The 27,891-nt window shown below is 41.6% G+C and overlaps 1 protein-coding gene across 1 annotated transcript; it reads left to right on the plus strand.

Moving 5' to 3' along the window:
- Window positions 1-5,528: 5,528 nt before the first annotated feature.
- LOC121064784 (cartilage associated protein) lies at window positions 5,529-27,335 on the plus strand. The gene is made up of 7 exons (XM_040546866.1): window positions 5,529-6,078; window positions 9,730-9,879; window positions 10,473-10,644; window positions 12,487-12,615; window positions 14,922-15,067; window positions 16,687-16,770; window positions 26,599-27,335. The coding sequence occupies exons 1-7, from the start codon at window positions 5,650-5,652 to the stop codon at window positions 26,656-26,658; spliced, it is 1,170 nt and encodes a 389-aa protein (XP_040402800.1). The 5' UTR covers window positions 5,529-5,649; the 3' UTR covers window positions 26,659-27,335.
- The last annotated feature ends 556 nt before the right edge of the window (window positions 27,336-27,891 follow it).

Below are 27,891 nucleotides of genomic sequence, written 5' to 3' on the forward strand. Positions count from 1 at the left end.
CAGGAGCCTTTATTTTCTAAAAACTTTTCTATAATACAGATGACCACAAATCACGTGGGCTGCATTCAGCCCCCTCCACATGACACCACACCAATGATTGCAGGCAGAGGCTTTGAAAAATAATTAGCTAATATTCTGTGATTAAAGGCAAGCATGGATAGAGATATCAGGCTATTACAGATATTACCAGGAAGCAAATATATGTATATATATGTTGTGGAAATTGATGGAATAGCACTAATTAACAGTAGCAGCAATTAGCAGAAGTAGGAAGGCAGGAAAGATGGAAAAGGAAGATGCAGGAAAACACCTGTTCTAGCAGCAAATTTACATTAGTATTCTAGGTTCAACATACTTATCTATAGTACTAGAGCAGTAAATATACTTATGGATTGCAAACATTGATACTATAATGGCAAACATGCTTACACTTATCAAGACTATACTTATGACAGATTACGGACATATGTGTGTACTTCATAAAATTACCATTTCCAAGTGCATCAAACCAATCCCAGAAGTGGGTTATCAAACTGACCTCAAAGGGTCTAATTAAGAAAACCAATCTCAGAATGGACCAAACCCCAGGAGTGGACCCAGGAGTGGGCCCAAATGAATAAAGAACAAAGTCTCACTTAGAAGATGATCCACATCACAGAATTTGGAGTCAGCCAGGCATCCCCAGCAAAGGTTCAATTGGTTTAGGAAATCCTGAAGAAACATTCGTGCAGCACAGGAAGTTCTCAGGGAGAAAGGGAGGTGCTGCATTTTGGATAGAAAAGGAATACTTTTTCTATCAAAAGAGACATAACAGGGCATAAGGGTACCACCTCCTTAGAGCAGCCAAAAGATGATGCTAATTTCTATTTCACCTGAGACAACCAATAGACGACGATGTTTCCTAGTCTCTCAAAATTGTACCTTTCCCAGACTAATTATTCCTTTTCAGATAGTCAGTTGCTGTTATAGTTCCTTACTTTTGGCCTTGTTGCTGGCATCTTCAGGGATGGTACCCAGCTGTACTTCCAAGAGGCCAGCAGCACCTCCCAAGGATGCTCCAGGTTCCCAGGCCTGGTTCTCAGGCTGGCAGCTGTTTTCTTCTGCCCCAGGTTCAGGAGACTTTTTCAGTTGGCTTTTTTCCCTTTAGGGCATGGTCAACTTGATGGCTGCCCCCATCACCCGCACTTTCCCATTCCCATGATGATTTTCCACCCCCAAAATGAATTCCTATCCCCGAGTCTCTCACAGGTGCCTGCCACCTCCAGCCATTCCCCGTCCATCTGTCCTCTCCCAGCTGCAGCCAACATCCCCAAAACAATTTGTGGGGTGGGAGCGGGCTGCGTTCAGCCCCCTCCACATGATGCCACACAAATGACTGCAGGCAGAGGCTTTGAAAAATAATACAATAATTTAATGAAAGAATAATGGTGGCTGCCACCAGCAGCCCAGCCCCAGATGAGGCCCGGCTGCCTGCTCAGATGCAGCCTGCATGGTCGCTGGCCCCCGGCTCCTCCTGCTGGGCCCTGCGCAGCCATGACATGTCCCTGGCATTGGTGTTCAGCGGGGAGCGGGGCCGTCTGCGCCTGTCCTGCTCCCAGTGCCAAGAGAAGCTGCGGACAAGCTGTTGTGGCATGGAGGGGCTGTGCTCCTTTAACCTGGGCAAGACACTGCGGGACCAGTAGCTGGAGGGGCTCCGCTACGTCTGCTGCTCCTGCTACCGCCCCAGCCCCACATTTTGCTGGAACCTTCCCTGGGGCTAGTGGGCTGAGGTGCCCCGCATGGGGCGCGGCACCAGCCTCACGATGGCAATGATGGGCTGGCGGCAGAGCGGGCAGGTGGCTCTGTGGGTGGCCCACGGCTGGATGCACTCCATGCAAAAGGAGTGCTCTCAGGGGTCCAGCCATGCTGCATCAGCCAGAGGGCTCAAGCAGATGGTGCAGGTCTCTTCTATGGGGGCCTCCGCAGGCAGTTCCTGGCGTGGATTGCTCATGGTGCCTGCGGCTGCTCCAGTGTGGAGATGCTTGTCCTCCCTGGGACGCTGCTGTAATGACAAGCAGGTGTCAAGCACTTCCGGTCCTCAGCACCTCCCTTGTGGGTTGCTGGCAGAACTTCAAAGACTCGTGGCCCACCAGCAGCACCTTGACACCTTGCACTCCACCAGGAAGACCTTAATGCCTTGCCTGCAACCAGAGGGATCTCAACATCTCACGTGCCACCAAAAGGACATTGACATCTCGCGTTCCACCAGAAGGACCTCGACATCTCAAGTTCCACCAGAAGGACCAGGGTGCCTCACCTGCCACCCAGAAGGACCTCACATCTCTTGAGCCACAGGAAGGACCTTGACGTCTCGCGTGCCACCGGAATGACCTTGACGTCGCGCCTTCCATTAGCAACACCTCCACCTCTCGCATTCCAGCAGTAGGACCTCAGCCTCTCGAGTGCCACCAGCCAGACTCAACGAAGGCTGGACACTCAGGCATTTATGGTCAGCTGCCTTTTGTGAGGCCATAGGGTGATGGTGACTCTCTGGTGACATCAGAAGGCTCTTGGGATGCCCCTGATGGCAGCACTTAGGGATTTAATGTGACTGTTCTGAGAAAATGCTGACATGAAATGGTTGCTCCACACTGACAGGAGCAACATCTGCCAGGCTGGGGTCCAGGCTGGGAGCTCAGCCTTCGGCCTGGAAACTGTGCCTGGGATCCAGGGAGGTCCTTGACATGCAGCTGGACACCTGAGCATCAGAGATGCCCTGAAGAAACCATCGAGGAGGACACAACAAGAATCTGAGGAACAACTTATCACCTGGGGAGGGGAAAAGGAGCCTGGGCACGAGGAAGTTGAGCCTAGAAATTGGGAACGTGCATGAGAAATGAGTTGTTTAAACAAAATCAGGAACATCATCAACTATTGGCTGTCATAGGAGGATAGTAGAAACAAACAGAATCTCTTGGTTACCTGAACTGTTGGTGTCCTACACCATCTTATGTGTCAGTGGTATAAAAAGGGCCTGTTTTTTACCTAGAACAGAGCTTCTTTGAGAAGCTTCCCATGCTACACATGCTTCTTTCTTTCTAGTAGTTGGGCTGGATTTCAGTGTTGTTTTCCCCTCGAACTGCTTGAAGCTGGAATGTCCCACTAACTGATTTTAACCCACTGTTGTGATTTCTATCCACCCATGGGCTGGGTAACCCCCCTTTTAGATCCTGACAGCACCCAGGAGCTGCCCCAGCCTCAGAGACAGAGCCTGTACTTGCAAAACCAACTGGCAGCCTGCTTCACATCTCATTTGCTCAGGCCTGTTTCAGTGGTCCACCTTTGGCTCAGGTCTGTTTGCAGCCTCACTGTTGCAGCCTCACTTCTCATCCTTATCTCCCTATGTCAGGTCCCTGCCTCATGTCAAAAGTTCACATCCTACTGCCATGTGGCAGCCTCCAGTTCCAAGCTCACCTTGCAGCCTCACATCCCAGCCTCATCTCCAGCGTCAAGTTCCAACCTCATCTCCTAGCATCTGTATCAAGGCTGCAGTAGCAGGGGGGCTGCAGGGGTGAGCTCTGGGAGAGAGAGGTCCTATGTCAGAGAAGAGTCAGTTCTAGCCAGCTCCAAAAGGGATCTGCCACTGGCCAAGACTGAGCCAATGAGCAACACTGGTGGCACTTCTGTGATAATATAATTAAGAAAGGCTAAAAAAAAGCTGCACAACAGTGTCTGGTAGAGAGGTGTGAGGAAACATGAGAGAACCAGCCCTGCAGCCCCCCAAGGTCAGTGCAGAAGGGCAGGAGGTGCTCCAGGCATGCAGCAGAAGTTCCCCTGCAGCCTGTGGAGAGGCCCCCGGTGGAGCAGGCTGTCCCCCTGCAGCCCATGGTTCCCACCGAAGCCAGGGATAGAAGAATGGGGGCTTGCTTAATCACATTAATGATTTCTAAATAAAACAATCGTAATTATTAAAGCCAGGAATGGAAGAATGCAGGCTCGCTTAATCGCATTAAAATAGATAGTGCTGAGTGTCTTTGCTTACTACTGTGTAAATTAACTGAAACAAGGAGTCTCGGGGCCCCTCACAGAGGATGTTTCCTGACAAAACAAGGAACCTGTCTCAAAAAACAGCTGAGACTGACCTTGTGGTTTGGACAAGAGCCAAGGAACAGCTGAGTCTGTACAAAGGCAGGGGGTCAACTGGTGGTGATGAAGAGGAGTTATCAGACTTCATCCTCACGACCCCCCGACGACCACCACCTGTGGCACTGTGCAGGCGCAGATGGGAGGAGTTTATGGAAATGACTTCTTGGAGCTAATTTTAATAGAAAGCGGGCATGGGTTATGAATATGTATAGGCGTATTGGGAAACTTCATGCATATGTAACTTTTTACTGCATATAACCAAAGCAAGTTGCCGTGTTAGGGTGCGCATGCCTTTGGGAACTATCCCGCATGCACCCGGCACCGAAATAAACCACATACCTACTTTATAACTCATTTGTTTTGAGTTGTAGAGTTCTTCCACGAATCACCACGGTGGAGCAGATCTCCACACTGCAGCCCATGGAGGAGCCCCTGGTGGAGCAGGAGGATGAGGCCTGGAGGAGGCTGTGGCCCGTGGAGAGCCCCCACAGGAGCAGGCCCCGGGCTGGAGCTGCAGCCTGTGGAAAGGTGCCCACGCAGGAGCAGGGGGTCTGCTGCCCGTGGGGGACCCATGCTGGAGCAGTTTGCTCCTGACGGATGGACCCCGTGTTACCGACCCATGTGGGAGCAGTTCTTGAAGAGCTGCTGCCTGGGGGCAGCCAATGCAGGATCTGTTTGGGAAGCACGGCATCCGGTGGGAGGGACCCCACGTGGAGCAGGGGCAGAGAGTGACCGTGAGGGAACTGTGGAGATGAAGCATCAGGGACTGACCACAGCCCCCATTCCCTGCTAAGTTAAGGCATCTCTAGCCCCCATTCCCTGTTCCCTTGCGCCACTCAAGGGGGAGGAGGTGGAAGAGGGTGGATGGAGGAAAGTGTTTTTGGTTTGCTTTTAGTTTCTCACTGTTCTAGTTTGCTAGTGATAGGCAGTAAATTATATATAATAAATAATAAATTATATAAAATAAAAATAATACTAAATATAGAACATATATTATTATAATATAATATTGTATTATATATTATCATATTATATATTATGTTACATTATATTATATATTAAAATTTATATACAATAACTAATGAATAAATATATAATAAATTATTCTTCTTATGCCGAGCCCATGACAATAATTGTTGAGTGATCTCCCTGTCCTTATCTCAACCCCTGAGCTCTTTCCATTGTGTTTTCTCCCCCTCTTCCTTCATGGAGGGTGAGTGTGAGTGGCTGTGGTGTTCAGCTGCCCAGCAGGGTGAAACCTCCACAGTGGGACAAAAAGGAGGTGGGAGATGGCCCTACATCCATTAGCACAGGCAACTTCCACATTGTGCTTTATAGGGAAGGGGAGGGAAGGGGAGGGAAGGTTCCCCCTCCCACCGCCTCTGGAGCCGTAGCCCCTCCCCGGGGCCGGGCCGCCTTCCACCGCCCCCCGTCCCGTCCCGTCCCGTCCCGTCCCGTCCCGTCCCGTCCCGTCCCGTCCCGTCCCGGTGACGTGGTGCCCGGCCGTGTCCCACTGGCGCAGCGATGTGGCTGGCGTTGGCGGCGCTCCTGGCGGCGGTGGGGGCTCAGTACGAGCGGTACAGCTTTCGCAGCTTCCCTCGGGACGAGCTGATGCCGCTCGAGTCCGCCTACCGCTATGGCCTGGACCAGTACAGCAATGAGAACTGGCCCGAGAGCGTCAACTACCTGGAGGTGAGCATGCGGCTCTACCGCCTGCTCCGCGACAGCGAGGCCTTCTGCCACCGCAACTGCAGCGCCGCCGGGCCGCCCCCCGGCGCCGGGGGGGAGCTGGCCGAGCTGCGGCTGCTGGCCGGCGTGCTGCGGCGGGCGCAGTGCTTGCGGCGCTGCAAGCAAGGGCTGCCCGCCTTCCGCCAGGCCCAGCCCGGCCGCGACCTGCTCGAGGAGTTCCAGCGCCGAGAGCCCTACAAGTACCTGCAGTTCGCCTACTTCAAGGTGAGGCCTGCCGGGGAGCTGCCTGCCTGCCCCGGGTCACCCGCTGGGGACCGGTTTGTGTCTCGGTTATCCCGTGCTTGCCCACAAAATGGCACCCGGCTGCTTCCTCACCCGGCTTCTTCTTCGCCCTTTTCACACCTCATCCAGTGCAACCCCTGGATTGGCCTTCAGTTCCTCCCATGCCATGGGACCCTTCCTCTTTATCCTGCTGCTGTGCAGCCCTCTCATCTTTCCATCTCTCTTACTTGTTTCTGACTTTGTTTAAAACCTTTTCCAGACCCTTCGTGTCAAGATTATGCTATTGCAAGTACTCTTCTCTGCTTCTTTTCTGCTATTGCAAGTGCTCTTCTACCCCAGCGTGCCCAACTTCTTTGTGTGCGCGCTTCCGGTCCAGTTCTTCCAAGTACAGCAGCCCCCGGTGTGACTTGCATGATGCCCGCAAAACTCCAGCGTTGTTACAGCCACAGTAAGGTTAAATAAAGCGAAATCGGCTGCTGAAGTATGACACTAATACTTGCCCTGGAATGGTATTTACCTTCTTCTCTTGGGTCTGCCAAGACTGGTGACAACTCTTTTAACACATCTCATTATTTTTCTCTAGCTTTTCGCCACCCTCTTGACCAAGATCTATTTCACAATTTTCCCACTCTTCATCTTTTTATGAGCCAGCAGTGTGCTCAGGTGGCCAAGAAGGCCAACAGCATCCTGGCTTGTATAAGAAGCAGCGTGGCCAGCAGGTCTAGGGAGGTGATTGTCCCCCTGTACTCGGCTCTGGTGAGGCCGCACCTCGAGTACTGTGTTCAGTTTTGGGCCCCTCGCTACAAGAAGGACATTGAGGTGCTCGAGAGAGTCCAGAGAAGGGCGACGAAGCTGGTGAGGGGTCTGGAGAACAAGCCTTACGAGGAGCGGCTGAGGGAACTGGGGTTGTTCAGCCTGGAGAAGAGGAGGCTCAGGGGAGACCTCATCGCTCTCTATAGGTACCTTAAAGGAGGCTGTAGAGAGGCGGGGGTTGGTCTGTTCTCCCACATGCCTGGTGACAGGACGAGGGGGAATGGGCTGAAGTTGCGACAGGGGAGGTTTAGGTTGGATATTAGGAAGAACTTCTTTACTGAAAGGGTTGTTAGGCATTGGAAGGGGCTGCCCAGGGAAGTGGTTGAGTCGCCATCCCTGGAGGTCTTTAAAAGACGTTTAGATGTAGTCCTTAGTGATATGGTTTAGTGGAGGTCTTGTTAGTGTTAGGTCAGAGGTTGGACTAGATGATCTTGGAGGTCTCTTCCAACCTAGACGATTCTGTGATCTTTTGTTCCCTAAATCAAGGTCCTCATTCCATCCCTTCAGATACTGCAATAACTTGCATTTCAAATAAATGGGACATCTGTGGGAGAAGAAAATAAGCTGAACACTTTTGTTTAGATTGCCTTTTCTTTTAGGGATTTGGTTCCAGTATATCCCAATATTAGTTATACAAGGATTTATGCTTGCACATTCCTTTTGAGATTGCTGCTTTAAAATACACACCTTTTTAACTGTTGCTGTGTCTTGTAGGAGAAAAACTTATGAAATTTTTGAATTGCTTTCCAAAGTTATATAAACCAAAACAGGGAAACACGTTGTTGTAAAACACTAATTAACAGTATCCACATGCACTGTGTCACACCAGCATAATTCTGTGAATTTGAAGCTATCCCTAAGACTGTACAGAAGAACATTAAAGCTTCTCTACACAGAGAGTAGAAGGTATCAAACAGGGGACATTTCCTTTGAATAAGAGAGTAGGCAGGCACTCTTCGCAAAGCTATATGCAGATACCAAAATGATGTCACCACAAATGTTTCCATTTACTGTCTTTCTTACTTACTGTTTCTGATACACTTAAATGACTGGTAGGTGTGAATCTGAGAAATTGGAGAAATATTTCCCTCTCCCTTTAAACTGTTTTTCAGTCACATTTACAGTAGATTTGTGAGGTGTGGTTTGGTGTTTCTCTCTTCACTATCTGTTGTTTATATTGTCTTTGTTATCATATTGTAGTCCAGCTCTGAGCTCTTATCACTCCCTTGGAGCATTTTGAATGGGCCTTCTAAAAATACAAACTGCTACATACAAGGGACTTTTTCCTGGCTGTGAAGGAATGTCACTTTTTTTTTTTTCATCCATAACATCATTTATAATGTAGAAAGAAGGTGTAGGATAATTTTTTTAAGTGACCATGTATTTATTCATGTGGGTTCAAGAATGAAATTTTGCCATGTCTTAGGTGATTCTGGGAGCCAATATTTCTATGCTGCTGCTTGTTTCTCTGGAGGGAGCTGTCTTGTAGCCATCAAGTTTTCTTTGGAATGTGTTTCTACAAAACCTTTTTTTTTTTTTCTTTTTTTTTTCCCTTTTTTAGTGGTGAAAGTTGAAGCCAAGAGTAATCATGGACTAAGCAAAAATTAGGGATTCATCAGCCTACCAGCAAATAGGGTTAAAGCACCAAACACAAGAGGATTTATGCATTTGACAAAAGTGCAGCTGAGATTTCCCTTTGCATTTAGCAACATGCAGGCTGACTGGGAAGCATGTAGTTTTGGGACAGACAGGAAGTGCAGCTGGAATAGTTCCAGTGCTTTGGCACTTACAGCAGCACAGCAGCAAGAGCTGATATTAGGGTTGAAGTGTTTCTTTGGTGTAGTAGTCTCTCAAGTTTCTTCCTGAAATGAAAGAGTTCCTTTTATGGATGCAAAAAGAACAGTGCATGTGCATGCATGCTTGTGATTCTTGCTCATAGCTTTATAGATATGCTTCAATAAGCTATTTGAGATGTTAGGTGGAACTCTTTTATCACCTACACATCAATAGACTGGATGGGTTGATCTGGATCTTGGCTTACAAGAGAGAAGGGTTTAGCATTTCACAAATACTTAAGACTTACTTTCACAGTCTCACTCTTCATAAATATGTGTATATATACTATATATTTTATAAAATATGCATATATATAAAATATAGGCACAAGTATAGAAGTACATATATATTTGGCATATGCAGTTGTAAATGAGTAATACATACTTCACAAAATATCTATAGTGGAGTTTGAATTTAGTTTTAAAATGGGTACAAAAAATCACATAGTACATTAGAAACAATTATTGAGCAAGTAACTGCTGTTTGCTCTAAATCCATAACACCATCAGGAAGATACATTATTGTAAAATTGTATTCTCTGCTGCTAGGCAAATAAGCTACATAAACACCATGAAAAGTGATGACACCTGCCAAGTATCCACAGGCTGTCATCAGTAATAGCTATGCAATTAATCCTACATACGAGCAATAGTGTAATTTTGTGTTTTGTCAGCTTTATGAATGGGAATAGGAAGGGGAAAAAATACTTTTTGACTTACAATCATCTATGCTATTTGAAACGACAATAGACTTAAAAAAAAAAAAAAAACAAAACACGATGAAATGTTCGCAGTGGTGCAGCTAGTTGTAAAACTGAGAAGCATTACATCAGTTTCACTGTACCATATCTGCTGAGACTGAGGTTTCAGCAGAAGTAAGCTTGGGAATATAGATGCTGCAGGAAAGTTTATTGACAAAAAGTGGGAAACTTTTTTTTTGCCCCCAATTAACCCTTCCCCCCACGCCTTCTCCCACCCCATTTAGGTTAATAATCTTCCAAAAGCTATTGCAGCAGCTCATACATTTCTTCTGAAGCATCCAGATGATGAAATGATGCGAAGAAATATGGCATACTACAAGAGCATGCCTGATGCTGAGGAGCATATTAAAGACTTGGAAACAAAGCCTTATGAGGTATGCTTTTTATTCACAGTCTTGTCTTTTGGAACTGTTTTGTTACTTCCCTTATTGTGTGAGATTCAAGGATGTCATTTGCTTACATGTTCTCAGCTCTTCCTGTCTTCCTCAGTCATTTCTGTTCTTCTTTCTTAATGCATACAGTACTTCTCACTTCTTGTGGTCTTCACTGTTCCACAAGTCACAGAAAATCATGTAAAGTGACACACCTGAAAGCTATTATGTGCAGATAAACTAATAGAGCTAAGTAAGTGCAAAGAGTTGCTAAAATGCATGAAAGCTTAAACTAAGTAGAACTTTTAGTGTTTAGATTCCATTGAAAATCTCTGTCAAAATCTGTGCTTTAGAATCACACTGCTACCTCTGTCCAGCAGGTTTTTCTGTTTATCTGAGATGGAATTACATACTCTGATATCTAGGAAATATCTGATAAAATCCATTCATCATCTGTGTTTGTTGTCCTCATATTAATAGAATAACAGTTTATGTAGTAATTCAGAAATGCTGAGACATCACTTACTGTATTTGAACTTATGTGCAGCTTTCTACAGGTCAGTTAGTGCTAGTTTTCATTCCTGCCGATTTTTCAGAATCTCTTTGTCAGGGCTGTGAGAGCATACAATGGTGACAACTGGAGAACGTCAGTCTCAGATATGGAACTTGCTCTTCCTGATTTCTTCAAAGCCTATGATGACTGTATAGCAGCCTGTGAAGGCTCCCGAGAGATCATAGATTTTAAAGACTTCTATCTCTCTATTGCAGGTGAGTGGTTAGGAAACAGTAAAGAAGGAAGTCCTGAAAGTGCATTTTGTTTTCTCCATAGGATCAGCTACCGAAGTCCCTCTTCCTTAGCTTGCAGTGGGAATTGCTCATGGTGCCCCTTGCTTAGCTTGGGCCATCTGAGTTTGTTAGAGTCACTAGAAAGTTCTTGAATTCCTGTTTACCTTTTTTTTTCCTGTTTACCTGTTTACCTTTTTTTTTAAAAGTAACATAAGTGAAAAAATAGAAAATAGGAACAAAGAGTTCTTGTGTTAACGTACAATAATATATTAACGTATTAATATATTAATACGCATAAGTGTGTTAGGATAACATAGATGTGTAAATAAGAACTCTTTTATCCAGCTAGCAATAGTTATCCAGACAGATCACTTGACTTCCAATATTTTGTCTGTATTTGAGGCTCAGCGGTTAGCTTGCCTTCAAAATCTGCTTTGTGAATTGTGCATTATTGTTGATATATGTTTCCTTTTTCTTAAATATGACAAGTATCTGTTGGCTATTTTTCATCTTTCCTACAGTAGAGTTTTGCTAGCAAATAAGATTTCTTTTTCAAGTGTATGGCTTAAAAAATATTACTTCTCATGGTGTACCACATGGTGTCATCACAGCCATGGGCAGTGCTTTTCAAATATTTTGTTCTTGAGATAAGAAAAATCAAATTTACTTCCACAGCTGAAAAGTGTGCATTGAACTATGCTCTTGCTCCAGGAACACATATCCTGTCTCCAAGATTTTATTGTAGAAAGTAGATGTAGCAAAATACATTAACTGTAAGTATTTGGTGATTGCATTAGGTGCCTATTTATCTATAAAAGTGGTAGCTGGAGGCTAACACTGTTGTGTCTGGTGCCTCCACTACTCTTGTAAAAGAGGGGTCTGGTAATTTAATTTGGCCAAGCATTTTCAGTTAGCTTTAGTATTCTTTGTGATAGGAGTTGTCAGAGATGAAAACAGGGGAAGGGGCCTTTGCGTTGTTTTTTTTTTGCCTTTGTCAGAGGCTTGCTGCACAAGCTTAGATAACTTGCTTCACCTGCCAAATATGGCAAACAGGGAAACTAAGGCTTTAAAATATTTCTGTTCAGCGTTGTTGCTTGATGTTATATGTCCTGAAAAGGCTTGGAATTCTTTGGTGGAAGCTTTTCTTGGAACATATCTTCTTGGAACGTATTTTCTTGAAGATAAAATCGTCTCTAATCCTATCCCATTGTACCAAGCTTTGCAGACTGGATAAGCATGTGATCTTAAACCTTCTTGGATTTAAGTTATTTTGTAATGTGCAGCATCTGTCCATGTCTATCAGAACATGTTCTATTAGAACATCCAAACAGCTGTCACAAAACACAGCTCTCTCTGGATGTTTATTTCGCAATCACCCGGTGCCTTTCTCTGTGATGCAGTTGTACTCAGTAGCATGTGGACCTTAATTATGAAATAATTTAATGAAATTGTAATGGCTCTCAAAAACAGCGCTGTTAAGTTCACAGTTAGGAAATAATGCAGTACTCTGTAACAGTTTATAAAACCTACCACCTCAAACTGCCTGTAGGTGTCACTGAAACCTAACTGCTTAGTTAGGAATTGTGATTTTGATGGATTTGGAGGCCTGATCCTACTGGTTTTAACAGAAGAGCTGAGCACGAGCATTTGATATGTACTCCAGATGGAGTTGTAGATGCTCACTATTTCCAAGCAGCAAGATCCGGATGCACAGGACATAGGAGAGCATTATAAGGCCAAATTTTAATGGGTAGTTAATAGGAGGGGTTATAACAGTTCACTGTGCTCTACTCATATCCCGTGTTTTTGTTTTCTTCCTTATAGATCATTATATTGAAGTCCTTGCATGCAAAGTGCAGTGTGAGAGTAATCTGACACCCATTATAGGAGGCTTTGTTGTCGAGAAATTTGTGGCCACCATGTACCATTACTTACAATTTGCATATTATAAATGTAAGTAGTGATTTAATGTGCTTAAATAACATTGGGATGGTGTGGGAGAGTTTCTATTACTGGTCTTTTCCCTCTAGTTCTAATGCTTTAGAATGTAAATAATAGTCTCCAGAATCTGCATTTTTGCCTATTCCAAAGCTGAAATTCTGAGGTGCGTATGTTTTTTTTCTTTCCATGTAACTGTAGGCATAGGACATAAGCATGATGATCTCTGGCTCATAAAATTGTCCATGACATAATGAATTGCTGAATATAAGTCCCATAAAGGCTGCATTCTGCTCAGGCTAAGCCCCTCTGTTTTAAGACATTCTTGGTTGTGACTGGTCTCCACTTGGGTGTTGGAAAAATGGGACAGTTACAGAGTGTGATCTGATGCATTACCGTCCCTCATTTTTTATATCTACTGCCAGCACAAGTTACTTACACTTTTCAGAATTCCATATAAATGTTAAACGTTCATCATATGTATTGTGTATATATATAAATAGTGCACCAGCTCTTACGCCTTTTTGAAGTAAACCATAGTATGACATCTTAGGGTAAATAGCATCCTATGCACCAGAATGCATGCAAGGACTCTGACATGTTTTGTGTACCTATGTACAAAAAAAATTCAGACTTGTGCCAGAACGCCACAGCGGTCAAGCTTTGGGGCCCATGTGGTTGTTAAGCAGCTGATTGTATAGCTCTAATGAGAACAGTTTTCTTAAACTTCTAACTCATTCAGTAAGAAGAAAGACTGTGACCTGAACAAAACACATTTAACATAACAGCAGCTATTGAATGAATACTAAATTCTCAATTTACTATTCAGAATTTCTCGCAAGACAAACCTATGGAGTATTTCATACCATTCTCTTTTTCTTAGTGAATTCTCATAATCCCATTAGAATAGAGTGTGTGGGGCTGACTTGCAGAAAACGGACTCCACAATCAGTAAGATTGTAAAGTAGGTATGTTTATTCAGCGCTGGGCAGCACAGGGGGGGTAGTCCCGCCAAAGTCATGCGTGCCTGATGCGGCAACTTGCCTTGGTTATATGCAGTAAAGAGTTACATATTCATGAAGTTTCACAATACGCCTATACATATTCCTAACCTGTCCTCACTTCGTATTAAAATTAGTTCCAAGGAGTCATTTCCATAAACTCCTCCCATCTGCGCTTGCGCAGTGTGTTCTGGTGGTGGTCGTCGGGGGTCTTGGGGATTAAGATTGATGACTCTACCTCATCACTGCTAGCTGACCTCTTGTCTTTGCGCAGACTCAGTTGTTCCTTGGCTCTTGTCCATCCGCAGGACCAGTTTCTACCAGTTTCTTAAGATAGGCTCACACTCTTATTAGGAGACTGACCTTGGTAAGGGGTCCAAGGCTTCTTGCTTTAGTTAATTTGCACAATTCACCATAGTTAGAAAAGACACTAAGTAGCATCCTAGTTTAATGACGTCAGCGCTCTATCTCTACTTGATAAGATTCTCCTAACTCCCTCTCTCAGGGCTACCTGTGTTGTAAAGAAAGAGGGGCCCACTTAACAGAAATGATAGTGTTCTGGTGCTCAGTGATTATATATTTGATAGGTAAATCATTCAATGAGTTTTGTGGTTTCTGGAGGAGCTGCCTGCACCATAAAGAACACATGCAGCCCTTAAAGCTATTCCACTGTGCTCCAATATCAAAGGAAAGACATATCCAGCCATGTAGAACCAAGCCATTAATGACTTTTTACATATGTTGTTTGACTACGTTTCATATATTGACTTCTCTGTCATTGTCAATTTTAGTAAAATTGGTTTTGTTTATTTTTTCTTTGTTTCTTTGTTTTTTTAAGAAATGCCAGAGTAGGGATCACCCAAGCTGTAGGTTGATACCTCGCTGATACTAGAATACTTGGGAGGGACATTTGGTTAGGATTGTCTTAGAAAACCATCACAAGAAGTTAGTGTCTTAGGAAAATCACATTCTGTGTTGATGGTAAGTTACCCCATTTGCCCTAAGAAGAGGAAGGAGGTATGTCTTAGGGCAGTCAAGCATCTTATATTGCTCTTGTCCATGACCTGACTCTTACAGTCATAAGCTTGTGTAAGGTAAGTCCCCATTTTTGAATCATGGACTTAACCTGTTTCAGAACACAAAAATAGCATATTCTTTCTGGGAAGCTTTTTTTTTTTTTTTTTTTTAATACAGCTGTTGGGAAGGTGGAAAATGGTTCCTGTTTCCCTCAGAGTTTTTTGGAATGGAGATAATAAAGGGGATTCTCTCTGTTTTGTTTACTTACCTTGTCTGGATTTATTTTTTTTGTTTATTAATTAGTGAGTGACATGAAGAATGCAGCCTCTTGTGCTGCTAGTTACCTTCTGTTTGACCAGAAAGATGAAGTAATGAAACAGAACATGGTCTATTATCAGTACCACAAAGACAAATGGGGACTTCAAGAAGAGGATTTTCAGCCCAGATCGGTATGTGAATTATTTAAAATGCTATAGAAACATCCAGGGATTATGATTTGAGTTTGAAAAATAATTCTTAAAACTGTTTTTCAATGCTGTTTTTAAATTTCCATGTCCAAGGTACATGTAAAAACATCTTTGCTGTGTTTCTGGATTTCTGCAATCTGGACTATGATGATCAAGTTGGATTTTTTGTCATTTCTTGTTACCAGGATTCATGTCATGCAGCTGAATTAACTGCTTTGTGACACTTCTGTGACTCCTTAGGCATCAGTGGTATATGCTATACAAGTAGTTAGCATATGGCATGCTCCACAAATTGAATTTAATGCCTTTTCTTTCTCTGTAATAATTTGATAACACTTCCCTTCCTCTTAGGCCAGTCAGCTTGAGTCAAAAATATCAGTACATATGAGTTAAGCATTTTTTGTTTGTGGGCAGCTGATGAGTTTTGTGCAGCACACCTTATTTGTGTGCTGGAAACCAAGGCCGCCCTGCAGGGCCAACAGAGACAGAAGAGAGAGAAAAGGTATTTGGTTCTTTCAGGCAGCGGTAGCAGTGAGTCTGAGCTCAAAGGGGAGAGTGACCATTCCTTTGTTGCTACTTTTGGGAACAGAACTGCAATTTGTAGCCATACTGGAGACAGTGTTTGACATCAGTATGAGTGAGGGGTAGGAGCAGTATAAAACTGCAGACCGCAAACAGATTTGGCATACGTGTGCAGAGAGGACAGAACAAGGGCCCTACACATTAACTCTGAATGTTTCATTGATAACTTCTCAGGAGTTGAGGCTACAGATAATTTAATTTTTAAATATTAAGTATCAAATGCATACAGCTGTATTTTGGTGTACTTTGATCCATCTAACTATGAACAGAAGTTGCTTGCTGTCCTAATCACTTGCCATGAAAACCATAATGTCTCTGGTTTATTTTCACAAAGTGGTACCAGAGTGACAGCAGCATTTGGCTCTGGCACTAAGCCTTAGACGTCCTTGTGAAAGAGGAAGTCTCCTGTTTTCCTCCCTGAAAAGTTCTAAATGGGATAATCAAAGTAGATTACTTGCAGCATTCATCAATCTGAGAGTAAGTGACTGAGCTAAACTGTGCTGTCCAGGCAAACACCGAGGGAAGTGAGGAGGGACAGGTAGGTAGGTGGCCTTACAGAATTTCCTGTCCTCAGACTCCAGCCCAGGGTGGTGAGTCATTATAATGTAAAATAGCTTAGTGTCTCCTTTTCCCAGAACTGCCTGCTGTCATATGCCAGCATGCAGGGAGATGGAGGCTTTCTCACGTCCAAAGCCCACTGGAATGCAGGCACAGGCTGCTGCTCAGCTCTGGCAGTCTCATTCCTTATCCTCAGACTCGCCAATGCTTTGAAACATGAGAAAGAGGAGAGTGCTTTGTTCTTCTCAAACTGATGGAGTTTGTGCTTAGAAGGATCTGCAGAAGACATTGGATATACTGCTTGCTGTTCTGCTGTTTCCTTTCTAAAACATTTTAAACCCTTTGGGATCTACATTCTCTTGAGCCTGGCTCTAGCTTCACTGGAATAGTTTCAGATGACGTGTGATGACACTCCCTTGTCTTACTACCCTAAATTAACATAGCAAATTTGTTTTTGGTAGGATGCAGTTCGGTATCACAACATAACCACACTCCAGTTGGAAATGTATGAATTCGCGAAGGAACATCTAATGGATGATGATGAGGTGAGTTTTCTGGAGAGGAATTGATGGTAAAAAAAAAAAAATCAATCACATTAAAATGAAGATGATGCATAATTAGAAATCTGAGATTTATCTAATATGGAGAAATCTTCTTGTAACTGTAACCAATTTATCATAAATTTTTGTTTTGTAAATGAATATAAGAAACAAACCCAAAGAGCATTAGATCACTTACATACAATTTAAAAGAATAATGGGCAATATTAACACAAGACTAAATGTAATTGCACCCAGCCCCCAAAAGAAAATTCACTTTGCAAGCTATAACACCAGGGGGCAGAGAAGTACTATATATTTAACACCCCCCACACACACTTTTTTTTTTCTGAAATGTTTAAATTCCATTTTAAAATTCTCATAATTTGGTTCGTAAGTAACCACTTAAATTACATTTTTTTATCAAAAGTAAGTCCTGTTATTTTTGTTTTGTACAGTAACATTTTGGTCACCCAGTCTTGCTTCTTAAATGCTTGGAATTCATGGACAAGTGACAAGTAATGACTACTATTAGGCTTGAAATATGTAAAGTGGATTTTTTGTGCAGGAAAAATAGTTTAATTGTTGAAAAGGCATTTCTTTGTCTTCCCCAGCTAAAGTTAAAGTATGTCATGGAGGCTTTGGGTTGCATTTTGTTTCATTTTCAGTAACTTTCATTTAAAGGTTAAAAAAGTCTTCAAGTGATGGAATAGTTCATTGCTGGCATTGGCAAAGAGCTATCTTCAGGCATGGTGTGAGGCAGCATACATGCACTGAGCACTGCTGAGGTGTTTTTTACTTATAAACGAAAAGAGAAAAAATGGCTTATATTATAAAATACATCACCTTTGCAATTTTCATATTATCCAGCATATAGGGAGAGATAATGTTTTATAGTGGAGAAGTAATAACATGTCTGTACTGCCTTCAGTATGCTAGTGACCTGAAAACAACTAGGTAAAATTCCATTGCAAGGTTAGTAGAAATTAGGAGGACTGAGAAGTCTTTCCATTGGGATAAACGTCTTTGAAATGCAGTTTAATAGAATTGTTATAAAGTTAAGCTTAGATGAGGACTAGATTGGGGTTTCCATCAGGGTGTGTAAATACTTGATCACTTTTTTATATTCCTGTGATGGTTTGTGCGAACAAAATGCTTTGCCCATAATGCTTTCTTACGTTAGGCATAAACTTCATTTGTAATTTTATCCTTCTTTCACGTCTGCTGCTCCAAAACAACGGGATGAGTAATTAAGGAAGGAGGGAAGCAGTCTGTTTTAAGGACTTTCCATGTATCTTGTTACAAGAAGGGATTATAAAAACGATCTTCAATCTCAAGCATTTAATATAGAAAAAAATTTATTCATTTGTTGGCATGAAACTGTATTTGTTGGCACATCAACTGTAGCCCATTTCACTGGTGCAGTGATAAATGACCTTGCAATCTACAAGAGGTAAGTACAGTGGAAACGTCAACTAACCTTTTGGGGAAGTGTCAAGGAAGTGGCATTACCCTGGGCTACGTTTGGTTTAAACAAGCAAAATTTCTGGGCTTGGTCATGCCATATACCAAGTCAGTACTAGGTTAAAGGTTGGACTAGATGATCTTAGAGGTATTTTCCAACCTGAGTGATTCTATGATCTTCTACATCCCTACCCCACAATATTCATATTAGGAAAGTTATCATTCTCATTTGCTGGGAAAAAGTTAATGGGCTTATGCGCCCTCCCTTAATAGGACTGAAGAACCTAGGAGAGATGGAGGCTGTTCATGCCTCTGGCTTGGCTCTGGCTTTTGGTAATAAACTCATAAATCCCTGGCTACCAGAGCTTCTGCTTGGTTGCAGGAGCCATCCAGGGAGTCCAGACAGAGCAGGAATAGCACAAAGATAAAATCGCTACTTTGCAGTTTCTGTTGTATGGGCAGGACATGGTAGTATAAATGGAATATTGTTTTATAATATTTCTCCTGGCAAAGATAGAAAAGTTTATTCTATGGGAATGCAGAAAATTGATGAAAAACTCAGATAAGGTGTTACAGTAAAAGCTTTATTAAAAATCACTAAGGATGGAGACAACCTCTTTTTTTAGTGCACACTGTTCATTTAAACCATGTGCTTCTTGGTCCATAGACCACGCCTTTTGTGAGTTTCTGTGTTCCATGTTTGCTGTCTGTGAAGTTGCTTGTGGCCCAACAAGCCCATAAAATAATTCAAGGGAAAAAAAAATCAGTCTTTCCTTGAGTGAAGCAAAAGGATTGATGTGGCTAAAGGATATCTTCCTCTGTGAGTATGTCCCTATTTTCAAATGGAGAATCTTACTTTATTCAGAGTTTTCAGTGTTCCGATATTCCGGATCATCGATGTGTCTGTCTTTTCAAATCCAAGTAACAAAGTGAGTGAGAACATGTGGCTTCTTCCAGTAATACATTGCAGTAATTACAGAGGCTGGAACATGTAGTAATGATTTTTGCAAATGTCACTACAAGAAATACTGTCCCATTCGTGTTATTTTATTAATGTTTTTCCACAAGGAAATGAAAAACTCTAGTTCAAACATTTAACACAGTAGAGGTGACAGGGAATATTAACGCCAACGTGCTACAGGTTACTTTTTCTTACAAGTAACTATTATTAAATATCCTTATAGAGTTTTCCATGGTGAATTTAACAGAGCGTTACACAGTGCTGTCCTTGGTTGTCTATGGATAATCAAACTTCTTGATTTCTGTTCAGATGTGTAACGCATAAAGGCTATAATAGATATAACTCCTAGTACTGCACAGAGTTAAGTACTCCACAGTACTACACATAGCAAAATGAAATGCTGTTAAGAGCCAGATACTCAACTAGTGCAGATGTAACTTCAGCACTACAATGAGTACAGGAGACAAGTTTCTGGCCCATAAATTCAGTGTTCTTGAAGACTCTTTTTTTCAGGGATAGCTACTTAGCTATTCTAAATTACATAAGAACCACAAGTATTTGGCTAGGGTGATCTGACAATGTGATTTTTCTTTTGGTAGGTGAAAAACTGTTGGAAGCTTTGGTCCACTTTTTTTTTTCTTTTCTTTTTGGCATCCTGCTCTTATTTGTCTTTTGTGTATCCATCTAACTGTATAATAGCTGAGACTCAAATGCTCTATTCTGAAGTGTGACACACAGGAAAGTGAGTGTTGAACTAATATGACTGGTAGAAAGAGAAGATGTGGAATAGCATCAAAGTGTGAGGGTCCAGTGGACTACAGATAGCAAATAATAGGCTGAATTCAGCCTGTTTTTCTGTTCAGAAATCACTAACAACATATTTTTGGCCTTATTAACTCACTTTTTGCATATGTTCAAATGATTTACACAAGTGCACTCATAAGGGAAAGTTGTAAGTGCAGACATAGAAACTCTGTACTGCCTTTGACCTCAGACCAAACAGCTACAATAGCACTGCTACACTGAAGAGAGCTGGTGGCAGCTGTTAAGAGAGAGTGGTAGTTAACTGGCATTGTTACGGTCCTTGTTCAATATAGGCTTCTTTAAAGAAAATAAAAATGGGTTATTTTCATCATCGTTTTCTACTGGGGGTATTGCCTGTGTGGCTGGCTGTCTTCAGAAGCTTCTTTTCCCTCTTGCTTTTTTATCATTAAACATATATCTTAGTCAAAGGTGTTTCTCCTTCCTTTTAAAACACCTGCATTGGAAAGTTGCAAGCATAGCAGGGTTTAAATGGCAGGATTAGATTAGAAATCAGGAGGAATTTTTACCTCCACCAATTTTCTTAAACTTTTTGTGTACAGCATAAGGCAGCAAAGAGAGCATAAGCAGAAAAGACTTATGTTTTCAGTGCAGTGAAGGCAATGTTGAAGTTTCTCTGAAATTGAATTGACTCGTGTTTTTATAGGCATTATAAAAATGTTAAGAGAAAAGCACATTTATTGGTTTACTGTAAAATACTATTGTAATCACTGCAGTGTACTGCAATCTCCCCTAGTATATGGGGAGAGAACAGTTACATGTTCATAATATATAATAAAAATGAAATGCAAAAACATTTGAGAAAAGTAGTTAGCATGCATGTAAGGAACAACTAAGCTCTTTTAAAATTTTAAAAATCACTAAAAGCATGTGACAGTGGGTCACACTGTTGACCAAGCATCTGAAAAATAAACAAGTTAAGGACCAAATTTTTCTACACAAATTGAGGGTTTTTTTTCCTGCTAGAATGTGAGGAATGTCAAGTCTGGCTTTTACTGCTCATGGAGGATCTGGGAGGGCTTTGAGGTGGTTACAGGGAACTCCGATATTTTAACTGAAGGTTAGATCAAGGAACTTATTCTTGGTTGATGGCTGAATAAACCTTTCAGGCAACACGGCTGAGCCACTCATTGACACATACCTTACTGGTATCCTGAAAAAAAGCTCCTCCCCAAAATCTCAGTGTTTGGTTGGCTGCGTGGTATGCGTTTGCAGCCTCTGTCAGGCCTGTGAAGCACATGGCCTCCACAGTCAGCCATATCAAACCTTTATCTTCTCTCCTACAAAATGGTTATTAGTCATTGAAGGCTATACACATGAGAAAAGAATGAACAAAATCTGCTGTTTTTCATGAATCTGACTGTGTCTCCACTCCCATTAGTTACTCAAATTAGTTAACAGGGCAATTATAGGATAGTTACTTCTGACTTACAGGACAGCTCCATGCCTCTTGTCACAGAGGGCATCCCTGAAAGCTTCCCGCTACTGAAACATAGTCACCTGTACCCAGTACATAAGAGAATCAGATTTGTTACTCCACTATTGAGCAAGTTTCCAGTCATTATGTTTTTCCAACTTTTGCAAAATCTGACCTTTTGCTATGAAGGACACCCAGGGGACATTTTGTGGGATAAATATTTTCCTTTTAGGTCATAGATTATAAGGAAACAAAGATCCAACCAATTCTTCTTTCTCTGTGTATTGTCTCTCAAGTTTTGGTTTCTAAGATTAGTGAGGATAAAGGCTTTTCTTACTCATTCACTGATAATCAGGCATGAATGCATGTCCATAACAATATTTTTATGTAGATCCTAATTCATTCTACAACAATTATTTTAGTATTCTCTGTTTCTTCCCTGAGGAACAGGCTATTGAACTGCACTGCATGTGGAATCCCTATATAAAATGCCATCGGCAAATCTGCATGGAAAGTATGGGTTATTGCATGAAAGCTATTTTTCCCAGAACTTTTCCAGTCCACATTGAGAAAGGACAGAACAGATTGTGGTTAGAGGCAAGGACATATGAATGATTAGTATTTGTTATGCAGAAAGCAACGCTTAATAACAAAGACAAAGCATTGGGGTCTGTCAGTGAGCAGTACAACTGCAACTGGTTGCTACTATTTTTAAATGCAGCTGGCAAAAGGAAAGTTGGTGCTGGACCATCAGTCTCAAGCGGGCCATAACTGAGCCAGGTATTGGTAGCTTTTCCTCCTTGCTGTTTATTTTAATAGGTGGCTAGTAATCTCCAAAATACAGATGTTTCTTCTAAAAGGTTGTGTTTTATGTATGTGGATGCAGCATTTAATATTGCATAAGGAAAGGTCAGTAACAGTCCCTGGCCCAATCTGTACCTTGGTCTTGGACACTTGGCTTGTGGTAATAAGTGAGGAGTTCTGCATTTTTCCTCCTTTTTAGGACTTACTTTTTCAAGTAAGCCTTGTTTATAATAGCTTGTACACCATTTTCAGTACCCTAGGTTAGCTTATACAACATTGACTAAGAACTCTGTTTTGAACTTAGTATTTATTATAATTCACCTAGTCATGTACTGTCTGTAAAACCTTCTTGAATTACAGTGGTACAAAACTTGTTCTTTCTGTTTGTGCCTCTGTTCAAATGTTAATCTAAGCCTAGGGTGCTCTATCTGCATATCTAACAGAGAGTTGGAGGCTCCAGCTGATCAGCTTCTGTGATTCTTCCTGCCATTCACACCAATCTGGGAACATGCTACTGCTGAATGTCCTGCCATATTTCAGGCTATACCTGTCCCATCTTTTCCTATGCATCCTTCTTGTCACTCCCACTTTCTGCTGACTGTCCCTGGATGGGGAGAGGGAAGGGGTTTATCATATGGGGAGGTAGGTCATGGGGTGCTGGCGGATGATGTATTTCAGGTGGATGATATATGGGGTGCTGGCGGAGGATATATTTCAGGCTATACCTGTCCCATCTTTTCCTGTGCATCCTTCTTGTCACTCCCACTTTCTGCTGACTGTCCCTGGAAGGGGAGAGGGAAGGGGTTTATCATATGGGGAGGTAGGTCATGGGATGCTGGCAGATGATGTTGGGCACCGCCACAAACCAGGAAGCAGCAACTGTAGACTGAAGGCCAACTTGCCAACGAGGATGTGCTTCCCAGCAGCTTACCAAGCAGTCTGCATGAGTATGCCTTCCAGTCACCATCTGCCGTTGACTATCAGGCATGCAGTGGTCTCACAGCAAACCCTTCTCTTCCCCATGCTTAGTCAGACTTCACATATTGACATACTAGCTACCAGCCAGACAGCTACATCATGCTGTGGGCCATGTATTGCACAACCTGATTTACATCAGCACTGCCTGAGCAGCATATTTATGTAACCTGCATTAGAACTGGATGGCTGGTGTTCTCTCTAGTAGCTGGAAGCAGGAAGAATTACGGGTTTGCAATCATCTTTGCATGTAGAATTTGTTGTGCTTCCTCTTAAGGTAGGTAGCAGGAAGAAATCTGTCACACTGAATGCTTAAATCATATCAGAGAATCATTTTCAGACTCCAAGTCTGCAGGCTAACATGAAGCTAATATTAGATATCAGTGTGCAGGAGGCTTTTTCCCTGGAATTAATATCAGTGAAGTATTTGCTGACTTTGGTCGTGCAAAATGTGTGATGCAGTGTCAAGTCAGTGCTAATGGGGCAAGGACAGTGATCAATGTGGTCACAGCTGTTAGAGTGACAATGTGATCAACTCTTCTGACGTAGTATTACCATCTTTTATCTCTGGGCAGCCTGTTCCAGTGCCTCACCACCCACTCAGTAAAGAATTTCTTCCTTACATCTAATTTAAATCTCTCCTCCTCAGTTTAAAGCCATTACTCCTTGTCCTATCACTGCACACTCTGCTAAAGTGCCTCTCCCCAGCTGTCCTGTTGGCTCCGTTCAGGTATTGGAAGGTTCAATAATGTCTCCCCAGAGCCTTCTTTTCTCTAGGCTAAACAACCTGCTATGTCTTCTGGAATATCTTACTTTACTGATGAGCATGACAATAATATAAATTGGTGTACCACATGCTTGAGTTACCAAGGTCACAATGTTGAAATCTCTCTGTCTTCCTTATACTCAGTTCTAGGCCATGCAGTCAGATGTTTATGCCCTTCATCCTACCTCTCACGCTCATACCTTTTGAGGTTTGTCTTTAGAGGTAGACTAAGAAGAGAATTCCTTTTTAACGTGTTATTCTTTCATTCAACAGTGATTCTGAGGTGTAAGAGAATCTGTCTGAATTAGATCCGAGACCCCTGTAGTAGACACCTGTTTTCCCAATCTCGTAAATCTGTTCAGATTTAATGGGACCTGCCCCTCTGTAGTTCTTCAAGAGGCACCTACGTGCTTATGCCTACAGTTTTAAGAGCTTTGCTAGAAAACCTTAAGTCCTTTGTGCCTCTGCTCCTGTCTTTAAAATGCTTTCATAGTGACTATTGGGCCTAGTGGCTATTTTCTTCATATGAATTTGTGAAGTGGTACTGAGTTCTTCCCATGATTGGGCTCCTTAGGTAATCAAAATACTTCTAACAAAGGAAAGCGTGCAGAAACGTTGCATTCCTGTTTTCCAGTTGCCAGACTTCCTGCAACAAGAAAGACAAGCAGGGAATATGAATGTGTTGGCATTTTTTCATGTGTTTTTGTTGAATTGGAAATTTAGATGTTTTGAATAAATTCAAAGAAAAATAAATTGCCATCCCTCAGAACTTGCTAAAACCACAGCTGGAAAAACTCAACTGTTTTTTAAGGTGGAACTGTGAAACAAGGAACAGGAGCAGCAGTTACTTAAGCCAGCTTTCCTCCCACTTTTATTTTTATTTGCTTGGTTCTCATTATTTCTCTCCTTGCTGATCACACTTCTGAAAAATGTCATGTTAGTATTTTTAATTGCCATACCCATAATATAATTGTTGTATTCAAAATAAGACAAAAAAAAAATCTCAATTTCTTCTTATTTTCACTGACCACAGGCATATGAGGCTCTTTCTTCATCAGAATAGAAAACAATAAAAGTTTGAGTCTCAAACTGCGTGTGTCTGGAAGGAGTTGTCCTCCTAATTAATACTTTCCCAGATTAAAAAAAGTGCTTAAAATTTATTTAGCGTTCTAAAATACTGTTTGCAGCCTCTGTTGACCAAACTCAGAAAGTCTAATAGAGTTGCAAAGACTTGGACTAAGGGGTGAAGGGAAGAGGGGGAATGGAAATGAACATCCATACAAGGGTGACTTGCTTTCAGCACCACTGTTTTGAATTCTGATTATTTTTAATCTGGGACTGAGTAAGAGCTGATCAGACTTAAAAAAAAAAAATCTGATTTTTCTGTCAGAAAGTTACTATTTGTTTTGGAAAAAAAAATCTTTTAACCTTTTAGAGCACATAGATTTATGTCAAGAAAGGATGAACAGGAGTTTTTATTTTTATTTTTTAAACAAATTAAAACAGTTTAACACAACATTGTAGTTATTAGAATGAAAGGTTGGAAATTTAAAGTTGAGCATCTACCTCTCTCTTACAGCTCCGTATTTGAGTTGTATCAAAAAGTGAAAATATGCCCAGACTCGGGCAGTGATGTTTCTGAACTGTGCATGGAGGGCAAATAGGAAAATACTGGTATTTCTGAGGGTGCAAGTAAATGTGCTGCTACCTTCACTTTTGTGTATTCGGAGATGCTGCTGCACATTTACTGTTAGCTCCTTCCACCACTGCTGAAGAAGTTACCTTGGGTTGAAACTGATTACAACAGGTTATTGCTCAGTTACTGTAGCTTGGTTGACAAGCCAGTAAATTCCAGCTGAGGGGACAGTATCATCCCAAAGTACTCTGGCTTGACTGCAAGAAGACGTTTGACTGTGGTATATGACATATCACTATGCCAGGAGCAGTTTAAAGAAAGAAAGTTGGATTATGTTATGTTGGTATCGTGTACTAGTATGATGGAGGTTTTAAGTATAATATGTTCTGAATTTAAAGTGGTCTGAGTTTAAAACCAAATTATTTGTTTCCAGTATGGAAAACATTCTGGTATCTCTGGTTCTTTATATTTTTGTTGCACTGAAGCATAACGTGTCAAGATCCGTGGGTGAAAATGGAGGTGTGTTTTGAAGGCTGTAACATAGGGCATTAACTGCTAGAGCACACAGATAACAAAGTCAAATTCATGGTTTTACAAAACACTTTTGCTTTGAATTTTGAAGCTTTAATTTTTCATAGTATTTCAACAATTTCCTAATTTAACAGGTACTTTAAACATTTATGCGTCTACTTTCCAAATTTGACAATTTCATTGTCTATTTGAATACCTGAAAAAGTACAAGAAAATTTAACGTGAAGTGTAACATTTTCTTCTTTTAAGGTCTGTATGTCCCTCCCAAGTACATGGGCTATACCTATATAGCCATTAATTTGCGTTTTATAGACTTGTACTAGCTTCTATATAAAAGTGTTAAAAAATAGTTTAACACCAATTATTACAGTTTATGTTTTAATGAAAAACAGTTAACATTTTCTACTCATTTTGGAGTACTGGGCTAACATATTTCTGTTCATTTTAATCCTTTCTAGGGTGAAGTTGTGGAATTCCTTGATGATCTGTTAGAATTGGAGGAAAATAATGAAGCCTGATGAGTGAAGCCACCATGAAGTATTTTACAAAAGTGGAGACTCACCATTGCGTCTTACTGTTGGTTTTGGTCACTCGTAGTTCCAGATAGATATACCTCAAAGCTGTTCCTGTAAGCTCGAGAATACATCACAAGATCCACTCCTGAAATATCACTTCCATGCTGCACTGACACTTTAGTGAGCATGGATTTTCACTGTGCATTTACAGAATTGGTGTATATGAGTTTTTCTCTTGAGTTTTCTTTCTTTTACAAACACAACAAAACTGACTATTCTTATTTTCTGGGTTAACGCTAATATTCCTTGTTTCAGTGCTGTTCTACTACGTTGTAGCAGAACAGATAAATTCCAAAGAACTTTTTTCAGATTATGAACCAAGGATAATCTAACAGTTCCTCTAGACTTTCTGAGCTTTTTATTGTTTTATTTATATATGACTTTTTCCATTATGATTAATAAAGTGATACTGAATCCCAGTGCATCTGAAAGATGTTAAGATAACAAATGAGAACTTTTAAATAGCTGAAACAATCAACAATGGACAACTAGTGATCTTGTAAAGAAAATGCTTTAAGAATTCTATAAGCAGTTTTTATCTTTCTTAAAAACTAAATTAAATTCAATGTGAAAGTAAGGTCACTTAGAATTGAATAATAAATAATTCCTCCTTCCTACCAGTTTTTAGTCTTTCTGTTGAAACTAGTTGTGGTTCCTGTGTGAGATGAGGCCAATCTTGTATAAGATAATGATGGTTTATGTGTTTAATATTCTCTTTTGGAGAAAAAAAGTTTGCATGTTTCTTTTTTTATTCTGATGGAACTATTTTTCATTTAAAAAGAAGCCCAGGTGGAAACTGAGTCAATTTTAGGTGGAATCATAAAAAAAATACTTGCATGTGAATTCCTGACGTTTTTATTAACTACGTGGCAGAGTCCTATATAGAAGTACTTTGAAGGCCCTGTAGATGTATGGGAGATGAGTAGTGAATTAGTGCACAAGAGTACTGAAGAGCAGAAATCCTGTTGACCTTAGAGCATCCAGGATTTCATCCTTTACTTTCCTCTTTCATTTTTAAGGACCAAAACCTGCAAGGTGTTTGTTTAACTTTACATCTAAGGAGATAAAAGCATTCATTTCCATTATGACCGAATTCAGCTAGGTGGATATGAATTGCAAAAAACATGAACTGTCTTGCTGAGTTGTTGATCCAATAGCTTACATATGGTGCATAAG

The sequence above is a fragment of the Cygnus olor genome, chromosome 2 (genome assembly GCF_009769625.2).
Source record: "Cygnus olor isolate bCygOlo1 chromosome 2, bCygOlo1.pri.v2, whole genome shotgun sequence".
Classification (NCBI taxonomy): Eukaryota; Metazoa; Chordata; class Aves; order Anseriformes; family Anatidae; genus Cygnus; species Cygnus olor.